The sequence below is a fragment of the Natator depressus genome, chromosome 8 (assembly GCF_965152275.1).
Source record: "Natator depressus isolate rNatDep1 chromosome 8, rNatDep2.hap1, whole genome shotgun sequence".
Classification (NCBI taxonomy): domain Eukaryota; kingdom Metazoa; phylum Chordata; order Testudines; family Cheloniidae; genus Natator; species Natator depressus.
The window spans coordinates 100,951,700-100,968,861 of NC_134241.1; the positions used below are offsets into that span (position 1 = coordinate 100,951,700).

The following is a 17,162-nucleotide window of genomic DNA, read 5'->3' on the forward strand; positions in this document are numbered from 1 at the left end:
AGAGCTTGTGCATGATTGAAATATGTACTGAGAGTAGGCTTCCTCAGGCCCTGCAACGCTACTTCAAATGCTCTAAGAGTCTTTGTATCCTTCTATCAAGCTAGAATGAGGCTTGCTTTCTCTGTAAATATTGCCTAGTTACCATAGGCTTAGTTTTGACTGTGTTCACCATTGATCAGCCATGTCCCTTTCTCGTATGGGTTGCCACTATGCAAAAGTGGCAGCAGCTGCCTAATGGATAAATATGCGGGAGGGGAACATCACCCTCCACATAGTACAGTATGTGAGGTTTCCTTCCTGGGCATCTACCAATTCAAAATAATAGGGCTGAAGTAGCTCAGTGTATAAACATCCACTGCCTCAAGGATTACATATCAAGAGGTGGCAATTTGTCCTTCGTCCTCACTGCCTGATCTTTCTGGTAAATATAACAATCATGCTGAGTGTGTGGAGGAAAAAAAGAAAAGGTGTTTAGGGCCACTTAGTATGGTAGGAGCCTAGTGGGCAACATTAACTGTAAGCCTTGAAAGATTTTATGTTGGAGGAAAATGTAAACCTATGTGGGGAAAAGCCTTTATCCTGTATTAAAGGGACACTAATATTGTCTGAAAGTTGATCTGCATTCCCTAGTGTTGTGTTTGGAATCCTGAACAAGACCTTTCAAGCACAGAGGGGGACATTCTGCCCAAATATGTCAGCATCTCACCTTGACTTTAGTGGAAGTTTTGATGCATATCTAAAATAAGAGGTTTGTTTTGGGCACTGAGGGACAACAAGTGTGTGTGTTTGACTTCTACAGCAACATATTCATCAGTCAAGCATAGGTTACACAAAGTTAGATGACACCCACGTCATTCTGTACCACAGCAGGTATAGTCCCACTGTGCTGTAGCAAACGTTCAGCAGCAATCGAGGTGCTGGGCCATGGTTAGATCCCATGGTTTTTGAAATTCACTACCAGGCCAGTGGTATTTTACACACAGAGAATATTTGCATATCTGCAGTAATACCCACTTCCTACCAAATCAGGGTATCTTCTGTGTACTTTCAGTTCATTATAACATGCTAGATTTTCACTCTCGCAAAACTGTGTATCAAGTATGCTGCCTTATATCCTTTTTCTGTCATTGTGTTTTGTCCAAATGTGCTAGTTACCAACAAGCTAATCCAAAGAATAATCAAAGACAGAGGATTTTAATGTTTGTTACTAGTTACATTTACATGTTTTCCATAAAAATATAAACTAATACTGAACGAAACAAAACCCATGTAACGTGTTAATTGAGCAAGTGTGAAATCCTATTCTAATGTAATTACGAATAATCTTCTAAATTTTAGCACTGTTCACACTGGGATCAGACCTGTGCTAGTTACAAAGAGGTTGAAGCTAACACAACTCCAATCCCAATATACGCAGGGCCTTTGGCGTTTGATACTTGCAGGATTTACATTCAGTAGCTCTGCTTCAAATAGTCTCTTCTTCTGTTTGCTTGTCACTTTCACAGGTTCGATCCTGGCCCACATACAAAAGCGAAAGCACTTTAATGAACGGGAAGCCAGCAGGGTGGTAAGAGACATTGCGTCTGCTCTGGATTTTCTGCATACAAAAGGTAAAAAATAACAACAAACCCTTCTATGTGCTCCTAACTGAGGTTCTACATGTCAGATTATAAAATTAATCCATAAATATTCAGAATTAAGCATTAACTTTGCTAACCTTTCCAGTCATGTCAAATTCCCAAACATTTATTAGTTAGAGTTGTGTTTAAGTGGGTATCTCCTGTTAGAAATCACCAGCCAGGGAGAATTAATATCGAAAGTTAGGTCTGTTTTTGTTTGGGGCTTAAACCAGTATGTGATGACTATTGGAACAGAACTACTTTTACTTTTTGCAGTCTCCTTTCAGTCTTACCTGGATTCTTTTCACAATACTTGTCCAGAATAGCTCTGTTCAGCTGAGTTTTACAGTAAGATATGTTCTCCAGCCTAAAGGCTCCGACCATGCTAGTAGCTGCGTGCAAGCAAATCCTCATGCCTGCTTGAAGACACACTGATTTCAGTAGAACTTTGTGCAGGAGCAAAGACGTGCACATCTTTTTGTGGAAAATAATCTCACTGTAAAATTTGTTCCCTATCCTTTATGCAATTTGGGGTGGATTCTCAAGCTCTAAATTAAAATATGTTGTATGTGCTTTGCACAGCTTTAATATATATAGACACAGAACTCAATGAGCACAATTAAACTATTAAGAGAGTTACCATTTGGCTGTTTGGTGGTCCTATCTGAGTTGAGTTACTTTGTTCATTATGTGCTCTCATTACTGCACCATCAGAGTGTCTGAATTAGATTGCATGTAACCAGACATTAAATCTCTCTCTCTCTCTCTCTCTACAATGGACAATATAAAGCTATTTACTCCCTGCCCTTGTTCCACCCTACAAATGAGGATTGTAAATGCTCTGTAGGTTTAGGATTCTATCTGTCAAGATATTGAGCACTTTGGCCCCAGTTCAGCAAAGCACTTAAGCATGTGCTTATCTTTAAGTCCCAGAACTACTCATGTGCTTAAATCTTTTGTTGGATTGGGGCCAGAGTGCTCAACACCTTCCTGGATTAAGCCCATAAAAGGTAAAGAATCTATATAATATTCCAAGATTGTTACTCTGAAGCCTAAAACGTCTGAGTCAGCGTGAAGGGTTTGAAGCAGCTACAAGCATGGTTGAAAGCTTTTGGTTCAGAATATCATCATGTTCAGTCAGTGGGATTTGTAGTCTGTTGTCCAGTTCATAAATTCTCAGCCATTTTAGCTGTTTATACACACGTGATTTTACAAATTGTACCTGTACAACAGTATGGGCTTTCGGCTACTAATGTAATGTTAAGCAATTGAGGAACAAATAAAATGGCAGACTTAAGGTATATGGAATATTGTATATCTCTATGCACTTTAATATCAGAAGTCAAATTGGGGGGTGGAATACAGAGAAGATCTTAAGCTAGCTAACCAGCTGATGGAACTGATTTATGGAGAAAGATGTATTGCTAATCTTAATAGCTTGGCTATATAATGACTAAAGCAAGGTAACGATCTACAAGTATAAATGCTGCTGGAGAGAATGGAGTTTTGACAGTTTACAGCAGCTGTGGATCTGCCCCTTGTGTGGCGTGGTTTGAGAGTTACGGTCTAGAGCAGGGGTGGGCAAACTTTTTGGCCTTAGGGCCACATTGGGTACAGAAATTGTATGGAGGGCCAGGTAGGGAAGGCTGGAGGAGGCTATGCCTCCCCAAACAGCGAGGTGTGGCCTGGCCCCCGCTCCCATCCGAACCCCCCTGTTCCCCACCTCTGACTGTCCCCTGGGACTCGTGCATCCTATCCAAACACCCCTGCTCTCTTCCCCCTGACCATCCCCCCCGGACACCCGTCCCGTATCCAATCTCCCCTGCTCCTCGCCCCCTATCCAACCCTCCCCGCCCTGTGGGGTGGGGGAAAAGGGGGCTTAGTCCTTTCCCTGTGTGTTTTCCCTGCTCGTTTGGCTGCTCTCCCTGGCAGTCGGGCAGGGCTCACTCCATGTCTGGGCTTGGCTGCTGGGGACAGGGGCCAAGCATGCTGGAGGTGGAGGGGGGCCCTGGTTTGCTCTGCCCCTGTCCTCGGCAGCAGGGCCCCTTGACCACCCTCCTGCAACCCCCCACCCCTGCTCCTCTCCTCGCCTCCCTTCCCCCCAGGAACTCCCCCTGACCACGCTGCCCTGGAGCACCAGGTCTGGCCACGCTATAGCCCTGCCGCCCGGCCGGAGCTGCAGCCACACTGCCCAGGTGCTGGGGGCACTGTGACTGCAAGGGAGGCAGGAAGGGAGGGGAGCAGAAGGGGAGGGGCCAGGGCTAGCCTCCGCCCCGCTCACCCCGCTTCCAGGGAGTTGGGCTGACTCCTCTGCAACCTGTCCTGACCCTCCCCCTAAGGAGCTCGGGGGCCAGAGGGAAGAGTCCTGCGGGCCGGATGTGGCCCACGGGCCGAAGTTTGCCCCCCTCTGGCTTAGAGTGATGGGTAAATTGAGCAACAGAAAGTTCAGGCAGAGTATCTAGGGAAAGTACTGAAATTGTTAAGGTTATAGTAAAATCATATGTTAGCCTATATATAGGTACTGTCTGTTCAAGACATACCGCAGGTGTCGGCATGTTGAGCTTTCCTCACATTTTCCCAGACATGGAGAGGTGAGCGTGTCTAGCAAAAGTAGGTGAATTCATAAAAAAAAAAAAAAAAAAGTTTGCATTTAATATTGAAGCACTTAGTTTTGGGAAATGTCACTAGTAAAATCCAAGATGCCTCCCCATTCAGCTCATTTCTTGCTCTGGTAATTACTGTCAACCATCAGCTTTCCTTTGGAAAGGGGAGACAAGGGAAGCTTTTGCAAAATGGCTTCATAAACAGTGCCTCAACTTGTTGTTTGTCCTGGTTTGGATTTTGTCATTTGGTGAAGAGCAGTACAGCATGAACATGGCTGCAGAAGCACCTGCAGTAATAATTCCTTGGATTTCCCATTTACTTTATTGTTCTACTGTGTGGCATTAAAATAATTAGTAAGCGGCTCTCACAACATTAAAGTAAACAGGAAATTAAAGCAGTGTTATCACACATCACTTTGTCATGATGCTGATGCTGCAAGTGACTTCTTAACTCAAACGTTCCTTAACAGCAAGGCAACTAATCTTCCAGTTAGCGATATTCTAAAACTTAAGGGAATGACAGTTTCCTCAAACACCCGCATGGCACACTTGGGAAGAAACCCCATGGCTAGCTAACAAACCGTTGCATGAATATTTAAAAGGTGGCTGCTTTCCTTCCAAGGCACTGTGGAGTAATTACAAAGTGAATTTGTTACATAGTGGACCCAAAAATGCAAATGAGAATCTGCAACCCACAAAATCTTAACTCACAGCAGTGAAATACATTGTAGGAGCTGGGGACAAATAGAGGGACAAATACTGGGAGACTAGCTAGAAATCCCAGACATGTTGTCTTAAGACAATCTTGATCACAACACTCTTCCACGCACAAAAACGGGTTGCACCAGTATTAACACTTTGAAGAATCCTTTGGGTTAGAAATTTAACTATTTTTCTAGCTAAACTGCAGGAAATGGCTTAATGTCCTAAACTAATAGGATTTGACTCTTCTCCTTCCTGGTTATTTATAAAGCACCCTTACTTTCTCATACTCCAAAATAGTAAATAGCAGGTGTGTCAAAGCTTAGCAACTTTTGCAAAATTGCGTTGCTGAGACGGTCATTAAACTGCAAGCAGGTTAGTTGTGCAGTTCAACGATTTACTTCTGGTGATTCATTTGCTATAACCGCCCTTCTTAAATTTAATTTTGGATGCAGAATTTTTGGTAACTGGCTGATCAGGTGCATGAAGAAGTAGTGCTTCAATACTATAAAACCACCTTCATGTGTTTGGATGGATGTGTGTTTCAGGTGCCGCCTTAAGACTAACTGATTTCTCGAGGGCATCACAGAAAAATGTGAATCAAATAAACAAACCTCCAAATTACTCCCTTTTCTGGGTTTCTGGATGCTTCCGATTGTGTGTGTTTTGGTGTAACGGGGTCAGCACCTACCTCTCGTGGGTGCCCTTCTGGCTGATAGTGCCTGCAAACACCGTTCTTTTCACTGGGGGAGGCACCCACCTCTTGTGGATGGCCCCTTTTCTCTTGATTAGATCTTTTTTGGTCTTACATCAGGGCAGCGCCTGCCTCTCACAAGCACTCCCCCAGCTGATGTTTATAGATTCATAGATATTAAGGTCAGAAGGGACCATTATGATTATCTAGTCCAACCTCCTGCACAACATAGGCCACAGAATCTCACCCACCCACTCCTGCGAAAAACCTCTCACCTATATCTGAGCTGTTGAAGTTCTCAAATCGTGGTTTAAAGACTTCAAGGAGCAGAGAATCCTCTCTTGACAGGTCTTCAGCAACTCAGTCCTCCGGCCGAGCCACCTACACTGTCCCCCCCCCTTCCGGGGTATACAGTCCCAAGTTCTTATTTTGGCCCTGGTATGGGGCCGTAACTCTTAGGCTTCTTCCCAGAGGCAGGGTCTTCTTCAACCACCCAGCCGAGGCCCATCTCAGTACCTGCAGCTGGTGGTGTTTCAGCAGGCCTCCCTGGGCTCAGTCTTCAACAAGACCAGCGGGGCCCATCTGGGTACCTTGCTGGCCTGGCCAGGTTCTGTGCTTAGTCTCCCTGGGCTTCAGCCTGCCTGCACTCACCCTCCACTGGTCCTGCTGCTCTTCCCGCCAGCCAGGTACCCTGTCTTCAACAGTCTTCCCTGGGATTCAGTCCTGTCTGCAGTGAGCTGTCCGCAGTACTGCTGCTGCCCTTTCAGCCAGCCAGTCACCCAGTCATTACTTCTCGAGCTGCAGCTGAACTACTGTGCTCTGCTGCTAGTCTTATATAGGGCCCTTCTGGCCCCCGATTGGTCATTCCATCAGCCCCTCTGATTGGCCGTTAAACTGTCATGCATACATGTATGTGTAAATATTTCTTACAGCTCATTGGTTTTAATAAGCCACTTAGTGCATCGTTATTTTGGTGTGCACTGAGTAATGCCAAAGTGTTTCAAATGATCTTTTTACTTTACTGACTTTCATACAAATGTAATTTCATAAAATAAATACAGCGGGACATGTACAGGGCAATCCAAATGTACACTGTTCATCATCTAGTTATTGTCATTAAAGAACCTTAGGCTAGATAGCTTTTTATATCAGACCTAGACTCAGAATAGCCCTATGAGTCTGCCTTGCAGTGAAGAAAGGTAGAATGAGATGAAAAATTTGAGGAAATCTTACTAATGCACATTTTATCTCATATGTTTTAGGCATTGCACATAGGGATCTGAAGCCTGAAAACATACTGTGTGAATCTCCAGAAAAGGTGCTCTTTTATTTTCTTGTTAAAGTGAAAATTTTCAGGCCATGGGGACTGACACCTGTGTAATTATTTTGTTAGTTTCTGGCTTCCATAACCTCTTAACTCTTTTTTTTTTTTTTTTTTAACTTCCCATTTTCAGGTGTCACCAGTGAAAATATGTGACTTTGACCTTGGTAGTGGAGTGAAACTGAACAGTGCGTGTACTCCAATAACTACTCCTGAATTAACTACTCCAGTATGTAACCCTCTGTTTTCTGCCCCATTACTTATACTGTAAAGCAACCACTGAGACCTCTAAAGGAGAGGTTATAAAGGGCTTACTGGAACTACTCTAAATATGGAGAGATCATACTAAACCAATTCCTTGTCTAGGGGTGCAGAGATTGTGGACTGCAGGCTTTCTCTATTTAAGGGATAGGGGAGGGAACTCCATGTAAATGATTGAAAACCATCCAGTTATGCACACAGCTAGCCTTTTGCGAACAAGAGGCATTTGTCATATTTGCAAGTTGTCTTGTCTTAAATTGTAAACTTTTGGGGATGAGAAGCCATGTTTGTGCTTGTACAGCAGTTTGCATGGCGGATGCCTAATTTTGACTGAAGTCTCTTGGCACTGTCTCCATACAAATAATAAATAGTAAAGCAGAAAAAAAATCACTAAAAGAAAAGGAGTACTTGTGGCACCTTAGAGACTAACCAATTTATTTGAGCATAAGCTTTCGGATGAAGTGAGCTGTAGCTCACGAAAGCTTATGCTCAAATAAATTGGTTAGTCTCTAAGGTGCCACAAGTACTCCTTTTCTTTTTGCGAATACAGACTAACACGGCTGCTACTCTGAAAAAAATCACTAAGTGTTTCAAAGCACTAAAATATGCCCATTGCAATTCCAGTTATAATGAACTTCCAACTGCAGAGAAGGTCTGTTTGGGGAGGAAATCAAATCACCGTAAGATAGCTCTGTTGCTTCTCTTTTAAAAAATAATCCTTCTGTAAATAGGAAAGGAATAAAGAAACACATCACGGTAGAAGATGCACCCTTTGAGCATGGGTTTAGTAGCTAGGACTGTCCATCTCTTATCCACTACCTCGGCTTTTCCACCTGAGGAGGGAAAGGACAATAATCACGCCCATTAACCTGCTATGAACATTCTGTGTCTTTCATTGTTTAACAGATGAAATACAATTAGCATATGCAAAGGATATTTCTTGGGCAGCTGCAAAAACAGCTTAGGTGGTTTTCTGTCTGTTTCCTCAGTCCTGAGGGGATGCAATACAAAAATAAAAGGATGGAAAAAGTGCCCTTGTGGTCCATCTGCTACTGACTGAAGGAATTGTTTCAGCTTTTGATTCTGTTCGATTGCACATGTTTCTGCAAGCAGCTTTTTCACATGATTTACCCTTCTCAAATGCCATCACGAATCTTGCTGCGCCATCCAAAAGCCAGTGGTGTAGTTAGCAAATGATAGCAGTAACATACTGTGTGCATTAGTTGGTGCTTGTGTGCAGTCTATTAGACTTTGTGATTCACAGCCAGGAAGACAACTTGAATCATAATTTTGGGGGTTCTCCAAACATCTGACTAAAAGGTAGTGATTCTCTTAAGCCAACCAACCTTTTTTTGCATTGTGTAGTCTAAAATATTTGTTATATGTGTATTAAACACTCTGTCTTGACAGAGATCAGACTCAGTGAACTTTTAAAATTTTGTGCATTTGTTTCTCTGTTAGTTCTGACTGTTGCCCAGCAACTGGTACAGTAGCTGATTATTTAGCTATTTGTCTGCTTTTTTGTTGGTCATTTCTAAGTGGTGTGAAATCTGTCATTACTAAAATTCCCCTTCCTCATTTGTTTTTTGAATAAGGAGGCTTTTGCATAGCTTTTATTTTTATAGGTAAAGATTGGGTTAAAATGCATTTTCAGTACGTATTTCTACAATATTATTTAGTATGTAATATTTGGAATTGGTAGCTGAGCCTCGGAGGACTGAGCAATTAAATTATGGGCAGAAGACTGAATTTCAAGCTACATTACTGCTTTTCCACTGTCTGTGTAGTTGTAACACACATCGCTACATAAACCCAGACAGTTTATTTTTGGCAGTGCAATGAAAGGCTAATCTGAGAGTGGAGCAGGAATTAATTTTTAAAATTTTGTATAGAAGACCGTCCACTTATATTGCTAGATTTTTTTTTTGTCATAAAGGCAATTAGTTAAATATGCATTGCATTTTGAAAAACCATAAACATTAAACAAGCTTTTTTCAAAAAATTTTCAAGTGCTCTGTGCTCTCCTTATCCCTGCACACCTAGGACAGCTAGAGCTGGCTATCTCACTTAGCATTTTGCATGGTCTGAGAACTTTCTAAACATTAAGCCTCTCCACCGCCCCATTTTATTCTTGAGAGATGCAAAAGCAGAATAGTTCTGACTTAAGAAATCTACGTTGCCCATGTCAGAGGCATGATTAATATTCAGTACACCTTGGCTCCTAGTCCCATCTTTAGACCACTTCTTACAATCATCCCAGCATTACTCTAAATAGTTCATCAAATATGACAATCCTATCCAGTTTCATGGTCCCCTTTTTGGCATGTTGCATTGGTTGCATTGATTGTTCACCACTGCACCCATTGAAAACGAATTTGAATTCTCTGTTTACTAGTGTGGTTCCGCGGAATACATGGCACCAGAGGTGGTCGAAGTCTTCACAGAGGAGGCCACGTTCTATGACAAGCGATGTGATCTGTGGAGTCTGGGTGTGATTTTGTATATCATGCTCAGTGGCTACCCCCCTTTTGTGGGGAACTGTGGCACAGACTGTGGCTGGGACAAGGGAGAAGTCTGCAGAGTCTGTCAGGTGACTGCATAATCTGGGATGTTTGGGAGAGATTGATATAACTATGTGAATTTTATAGGGCTGGCTGGCACATAAGATTGGGCTGCAAAGCAAGTCATTATGGGTTTTTCCTATAACCCAACTAGTAATCCTCAGAGAGAATGAACTTTAACTGATATGTGGGGAGGGTGAGGTAGAAATGTGAGTTACGGATGCTAATATACTGAGTGCCCCTCTTAAATTTGCAGTCTGAGAGTTGGCAGCCCCTCTTCCTCTCATGGGCTAGGAGACTTGCATCTTGGTGTTTGGGCCTCTGGTTACATTGTCACTAGCTGGGTTTAACATAAGCTACCAAAGCCCTCCAGCTAAAAGTGAGAAGTTGGGACCTGCTGTTTCAAAGGGTGTAGTGTTTTTGGGTTTGAAATATTGTAAAGGGCAGGAACAAAACCTTTTCTCTTACTTGTAGTTAATATTTAGTATAAATGAATATTCTTTTGGCAGAATAAGCTCTTTGAGAGTATCCAGGAAGGCAAGTATGAGTTTCCGGACAAGGACTGGTCTCATATATCCAGTGATGCCAAAGATCTCATCTCAAAGTTGCTAGTTCGTGATGCCAAAGAAAGACTTGGTGCTGCTCAGGTTCTTCAGCATGTATGGCTGCAAGGGGTAGGTATCCTTTTAAAGCATTGCAGATTGGCTTCTCCTGAGTCATACTACAAGCCATCATCTTCAGACATGGCCACTCTGCCCATATCTGTATCAGAGTGTGCCTTGTTTAATCAAGTAAATAAAATCCAATGGTTTTATTCCTCAAGCTGCTCTTTGCACCATGGATAAGTGATATTAGCAGGAATATATCTAGGTGCTAATGTAAGGCACTCTTTTTGCTCTCCAGCATTACTGGCCTGTGCATTTAAATAGCTTCCCCTGTGGCTGCCAGGCACTGGACCGGAGAAATTATTTTGGGGACATATGATCTCTAATACAGTGATTAAGAACCCTGGTGAATTCTAGGTGATGGCTTTGAGGACCCTTAATATTTTGCATGATCTTGTATGTTAGTTTCCAGTTCAGGAAAGTATGTACATCCAGTTTGTACTGGATACAAATGTAGCTTGTTCTGCTGTTCTAGGCATACTATATTTAGAGCTTCCCAATTATTAAACTGCCTTAAAGTTGCACAATTGTTGAATCCCTATGGGATCTCCGTTAAAGACAAGGAAGCTGAGAAATGTGTTGAGTCCTATTAAAGTCTTCGGAAAATAGAAAATCTGTCATTAAATATGAAGTGTTTTGGTTGTAACGATGCGGGGTGGGCAGAGAATAGATTTCTGTTGGAAAATCTTGGGCAGCACAAATGCAAGTACAGTAAGGAAATTTACCTAACTTTTTAATTAAAATTTTATAGCAGGCTCCTGAAAGGGGATTACCCACGCCACAAGTTCTTCAAAGGTAACCTTCCTTGTTAAGAATCTGTTGCTTTAATTGAGAATAACATCACAAGACAGGCATTGGACTGGAACCCTCAGGGCAAGAGGCGACAAAGTAGAACAAAGATAACATGGACCTGCACAATAGAAGCAGAACTGAAAGCTGTCCAAATGACCTGGGAAGAAGCTCAAAGTGCAGCAGGAGACCACCAAAGATGGAAGGCAGTGGTGAAGGCCCTATGTTCCACATGGAATAAAAAAGGCATGAAAGCAAGAGAGATTTAGTTGAGGCGACACTTACTGATTAAAGTAATCTCACCACCTGGGTTCTGGGGAGAGCGTTAGGGTAACAACTTGGGAGAGCTCCTTTAGGGAAAGCACGCTTATTTTGCACATATGGTTGCAATAATTTTTTTTGTTGTGCTAATGCTTGGGATTTTTTTTGTATCTAATCTGGATTAGTTGTGGAAGAGGCAATAAAGGGCATTCCTCTGTGTTGAGATGCTTGGAGGGATTTGAAGGGTGGGATGGGAGGTGTGGGGCACAGGAGGAAAGACATGTAGGTGCACGGTGTCTAAGGAAGTTGTGTTTCAATGATGGGTGAATGATTGCTGCACCCACACAGTCTGATCCTTCTCCCATTGAAGTCAGTGAGAATTGTGCCATTAATTCAAGAGGGAGTAAGGTCAGGCCTCAGTGACAGTTTTGGTGAAAAATTCTGAGCAACAGGCCCTGTGGCAGAGGGGTTTTGCAAGTCTGAACACCCAGGTCCTATTCCTAGCTCTGCCACTGCATCACTGTGTGTCCTTGGGTAAGTCACTTTACTTCCTGGGGCTCATTCCCCTCTGTAACAAGAGCATTGTACTTACCTCACTCAGGTTTATGTACAGGGTCTAGTTATAGAGAGGTTGGGGTCTCTAGTTGTTACCATAATACAAATAATAGCAGCAGGGTTAACTTATTTCTGAAGTGCTTTCTAAGTCTGTCTGTCTCTTCTGTGGCCCCCATTACTGTAGTATCAGTTCGCTTCACAATCTTCTAATGTATTTATCTGCACAACACCCTGTCAGGTGGGAAACTATTATCCACATTTTACAGAGGAGAACCGAGGTACAGAGAGACTGGACTTGAACCGAGGTTTCCGGAGTCCCAGACTAGTGCCCAAACCATGGGACCAGATCCACGTTATAACGTGAATCACTAGTCGTCCTAACAAGTACAAGTGTGAAAACAAAACCTCAAAGTGTCTTGCTTGCTAAACAAAGGTTTCCTTAAGAAGACTTGGCAGGTGCATAGTTGGGTCTAGTGGTTTCTGTGCATACGTTGTATAACCTGATTTTCCTTTTCCCGCAGAAGGAACAGCAGCACGAAAGACCTGACGCTTTTTGCAGCAGAGGCCATTGCCCTTAACCGTCAGCTGTCGCAGCACGAGAATGATCTGGACGTAGAGCAAGAGAACATCGCTCAGGCCATGTGTTCCATGAAGCTTTCTCCCCCATCCAAATCCCGCTTAGCCAAACGCAGAGCAATGACCCAAGCCACCAAAAATGGTGACTTCCAGCCAGGCACTCATGCAGCCCTTTGACATGCTGACCTTGCTGTAGGATCTAATGGGATTGGTCAACTTTACTTCATGAATTTTAAAGTCTAATAGACATCAAGATTTAATGACTTTTAGTAGTAAGCTCATTTGTAAAGGGACTTGTACCTTTTAAATGGATACATTTTGTAGGAATGTTTTTGCTTGATGGATTTGGTAGATTAAGACAATTTAATTGAAATTCTTTTTAAACTAAAGAAAGCGAGGTTGCTGCTATGTTTCCAGAGATGATAAATCACTAAGCTTTCCTTATTTTCTCTTAAAAGAGCACACTTTAAAATGTAGACTTGAGGACATTTGGAAGAGTTCTCTTGCTTTGCATGTCTGAGTACAAAGACTTTCTACCCCCAACTCAACTACCCTTGCGTAGGAAACTATGGTGCTGCTCCTTTGGGGCCTCTTGGTGCTGCTCCTTTAATCAGCTGGAGCTGCTGCTAATGATCTACTCCGTACATTTCTTTTAACCCACCAAAAGGCCGTTAGTGCCCCTTGTCCTTAGCACCTACTGACTCAGGAAGTGCAGAGGATGCTTAAGGCTGGACCCTGCAACTTGATGAGCCCTCTCCACTCCCATTGGCTTCAGTTGGAGTTAAGCGCATCCTGCAAGATGCTGAGGATGCTCAAGCATGTAACAGGATCAGGGCCTTGGAACAAACACAAATGCCAGGAAGTAGATTTTCATCTTTTGGGGAGGGGGTCCAGTGGGCAAGCACATGGACCCAGAACATTGTTTTAGTTCTATACCAGACATCTCTTTATAGTCTCATAACTAGAATGTACTCATATCAATTTCAGCTGTTGCTCTCTGTTTTAATACATTAAATTCCACCTTTTCTTTCCAGTTACATTCTTAAATCTGAATCTGATATAGTAGTCTTAGCAGAGAAACTTTAAACGAATGTATGTTATACTAAGGACAATGATGTAGGGATCTTTATCTCATGAGGAGCATGTCTCTAATTAATTTTTCCTGTGTTATCCTGACTATTTCTTGATGTAGGAGGGGTGAATGCACAGGTTCCAATCAAGTATGTTTGGTGAGAAATCTGAGCTTTTCCAGCCAGTGGGAAGATACAGTTTGTGTGAGGGCAGGGAGGGGGCATGGTCAGGCACTTGCAGCAGTCAAACCAGGTGGCTGAGGTTCAGATCAGAATGTTTTTGTTACTGCATTGTTACATTATGCATACTGAGCCAAGGTGGTTCAAGAGCGATCATGGAAGTGCATTGGCCCAAATTTTCAAGTCTCTAGCAATTTTAAGTATTCAACTTTGAGGTACCTTAACAGCACTTCATTTTCAGAAAGCGCTCAGCATCCACACTGTGAAAATTGGCCCTTTTAAGTTGTCTCAGGCTGGGCATGCAAAAGTGCTAGTCGTTTTTGAAAATTTATACTAATGTGTCATGGCAGGTGAAAAATATGCCTTCAGATTTCAGGATTAATCATCCTAAACAGCTAGAGAATGAACACAGGAAACCATTGGAAATGGAGAAGTCTGAACTATAGCAGATTTCATCGCCCAGTCTGTCAGAGTTTCACATTTGCCTTTTGAGAAGTGTGTATTTTTATATATAAATATTTTTATACAACATGCTGTATTAGTGACTAATAAGAAAATGTTATACTTTATTTAAACTATTTTATATATTGTGCCAGTGGTAAAGATTATGAATTGTACTTAGCCTTGTTTTTTAAAATGTTAAGTTATAGATTTAATACATTCCATAATTTACTGTGTATTTTTGGTCTGATTTTGGAGACTGAAAACTCAGGAAGCAATTTGCTTACCGCTCTCTGTGACACTCTTGTTAACTTGTGTACTGAAAATTAAACTTAATTTACCTTCTATATTGTCTTTATCCATCTCCAGTGTTGTAATAGTCTCTTTCATGGTAAAACTAATCTCTAGATTTTTAAGGCCAGAAGGAACCATTATGATCATCTAGCCTGATCTCCTGTGTAACTCAAGTCATAAATTTCACCTAGTGATCTTCCGCATCAAGCCCAATACCTCTGCAGATGCTACTGTCCAGTGGAGGTTGGAGGTAGAAGAAGCTGCATTGTCAAGGTGAGGGGAGGTCAGTTGAGCAGGGGCCTTGGATCTGGGAAGATCTGCTGGCTTACTGGTCCATTCTCCCTGCTCATTCTGTAGGAGACAGTAAGAAATGAAGCATACCATGCACGTATTTACACACAAACATACAATGAGGAATTGCCAGTTTGAAAGTCATGGAGCTGCTGCTGTCCATAGGTCCTGCTGGAGGAGAGAGATGCTTCAGTATATCTTAGCGTAGCGTCCGGCTCTTGTGAATGCAGGTCGTACTGTCATTTTGATTTTAAAATGTGGTCACATTGGTTGATGTAAAGGTTTGCACTCTTACGATCGATGCAGACCATTTATTATGGCTCTTCTGTACACTCTTAATGGGTAAAGACTGCTACACATATAGAGGAGAATTTGAGCCTTTGGATACATAGAATCCAGACGACATTTCTCAACAGTCCCTTTAAATTTGAGACTGTGCCCTTAAGTCCAGGTGGACAATATATATTTGGTGTCAAAGCAAAGCTTGTGAAAAGATTGTGAACGTCACCTGATGTCCTGTGGTCTCAAGTTCTAGTTGGCACGTATTAAGATTTGGAGACGACGAATTTTAAGAGGAGGGATGCAGTCATCTGGGCTAACTTCAGCTGATTCTTATTTTTTAGGCGTTCAGAGGGAAAAACATTACCTTGTGAAACTGGTTGTAGATTCCCTCCGTATAAAGTTAGAAACTAAGTGAACCTCCTGAACTTGACTGACCTTTAAGCAAACTTGTTTACTCCGTTAAGAACTTCAAAGTTTTGAATGTTGTCCCAAAATCTTCATCTTGAATGTGTTTTTAAAAATGAATGAACAAACCTAGTTCAGATCCTACAGGGATAGATGATCACAAATTTGCCGTCTTGTCTTTAAATGAACAGCAATTCACTAGGCAGAGTACAGCTTGCAACACTGAGGGGTGCGGTGTTCGATCTTAAAAAAACTGGAGGAAGCAGATAATTCATCCTATGAAAGATATTGTAGTGTTCAGTAAATCTTCTCAAGGAGCTCTGAACATGGCTGGAATTCAAAGGCAGACAGCCAGCATCTCTGATTCATCAGCTTTCTTGAATCCCTCCTTGGTGATCACCTTCATTTTAAAGTCAGCCCTCTGATCATATCCTGTTCCAGGTACTTTATTAAAATGTGCGTTAGATGCATCTGTTTTAACATTCTCTTGCATCCAGCAGGAAATACAGCAAAAGGGAGAGGGAGGTTCACTTTTTTTTTGTCTTGATAAATAAGATAGGAGCTATGCTCCAAGTACTACAATATCCATACAGGGGGTAACAGTGCTTTAGCTCTGTTACTACTAAATGCTTTTACTCCTCTTACCTCCTGTGTCTTCATATTAGAATTAAAGATTTCAAATATGTTAGGTCCTAGTGTTTTCTAAGGAGTTTGGTATATTTAGTATGTCTTTGCCATTTTTTCCATACAAGTGGAAAATTTCACACTTTTGCCAGCAACTTAAATTCTTCAGTTTTCTTGCTTCCTGAAGATGGAGAATGAATCACAAGATTAGGTACTGGCTAAGATGCATCCTTGGAGTATCAATGGTTTTGCCCTTATCTTCACAAGCCTTGCCTTTAAGGTGGCCTACTGGAAAGTCTCTCCATTTCCTTGGTGAATCACATCAGAGCCAGTGGGACAATATAAAAGAGGCTGAATCACCACGGAATCACTCAGGTTTGCAGTTGAGAGAACTCCCTTGACCTGTTGCAACACATCAAGGTGCCATCTAAAGAGGATTAGTGTTTCTACAGATCAGTAAGAGTGACACTGGCCCCACCCACCTTCAGGACCTGATGAATCATCCCCATGACTTTTATCTGAGCCTTTGGGCAGAATACCAATTTTTCTTTTATCTCAATTGTCCCTTCTTTCAAGGAATGTCTCACTTTAGTTGCACATTCCGCACACACCTTGGTGTCCCTTCACCTTACAGGATTATGATGGTGACATTATAGAAAGTCATTTCTCTACAAGGAGGAATCTGATATCATTTAAACTTTCCTGCATTAATTTGGTCCCTAATTTTGGGTGTCTGTCCTATGCTGTTTCCCACATGTGGGCCTTGGCAGGTGAAATCTGACTGTCAGGATATGCGGTGAGGCTGTTAGTAAGCATCAAAGATCTAACGAGTATAAGATCAGCCACACCAGGTCAGCCTCATGGTCCATCTAGCCCAATATCCTGTCTTCTGACAGTGGCCAATGCCAGGTGCTTCAGAGGGAATGAAGAGATCGGATAATCCTCAAGTGATGTTATCCACCCCCAGT

At 42.2% G+C, this 17,162-nt stretch overlaps 1 protein-coding gene across 2 annotated transcripts in view; it reads left to right on the forward strand.

Annotated features, from left to right (window-relative positions):
• Positions 1 to 14,504, forward strand: part of MKNK1 (MAPK interacting serine/threonine kinase 1) — a 37,040-nt gene extending 22,536 nt beyond the window's left edge. The window contains exons 8-14 of one of the 2 annotated variants that reach the window (XM_074961796.1): positions 1,506 to 1,610; positions 6,881 to 6,936; positions 7,073 to 7,168; positions 9,596 to 9,790; positions 10,271 to 10,435; positions 11,178 to 11,221; positions 12,553 to 14,504. In XM_074961796.1, the coding sequence (XP_074817897.1) occupies positions 1,506 to 1,610; positions 6,881 to 6,936; positions 7,073 to 7,168; positions 9,596 to 9,790; positions 10,271 to 10,435; positions 11,178 to 11,221; positions 12,553 to 12,784 (893 nt within the window). In that variant the 3' untranslated portion in view covers positions 12,785 to 14,504. The remainder of the gene's footprint in view (positions 1 to 1,505; positions 1,611 to 6,880; positions 6,937 to 7,072; positions 7,169 to 9,595; positions 9,791 to 10,270; positions 10,436 to 11,177; positions 11,222 to 12,552) is intronic. The other variant, XM_074961797.1, reaches the window with a different exon arrangement.
• The last annotated feature ends 2,658 nt before the right edge of the window (positions 14,505 to 17,162 follow it).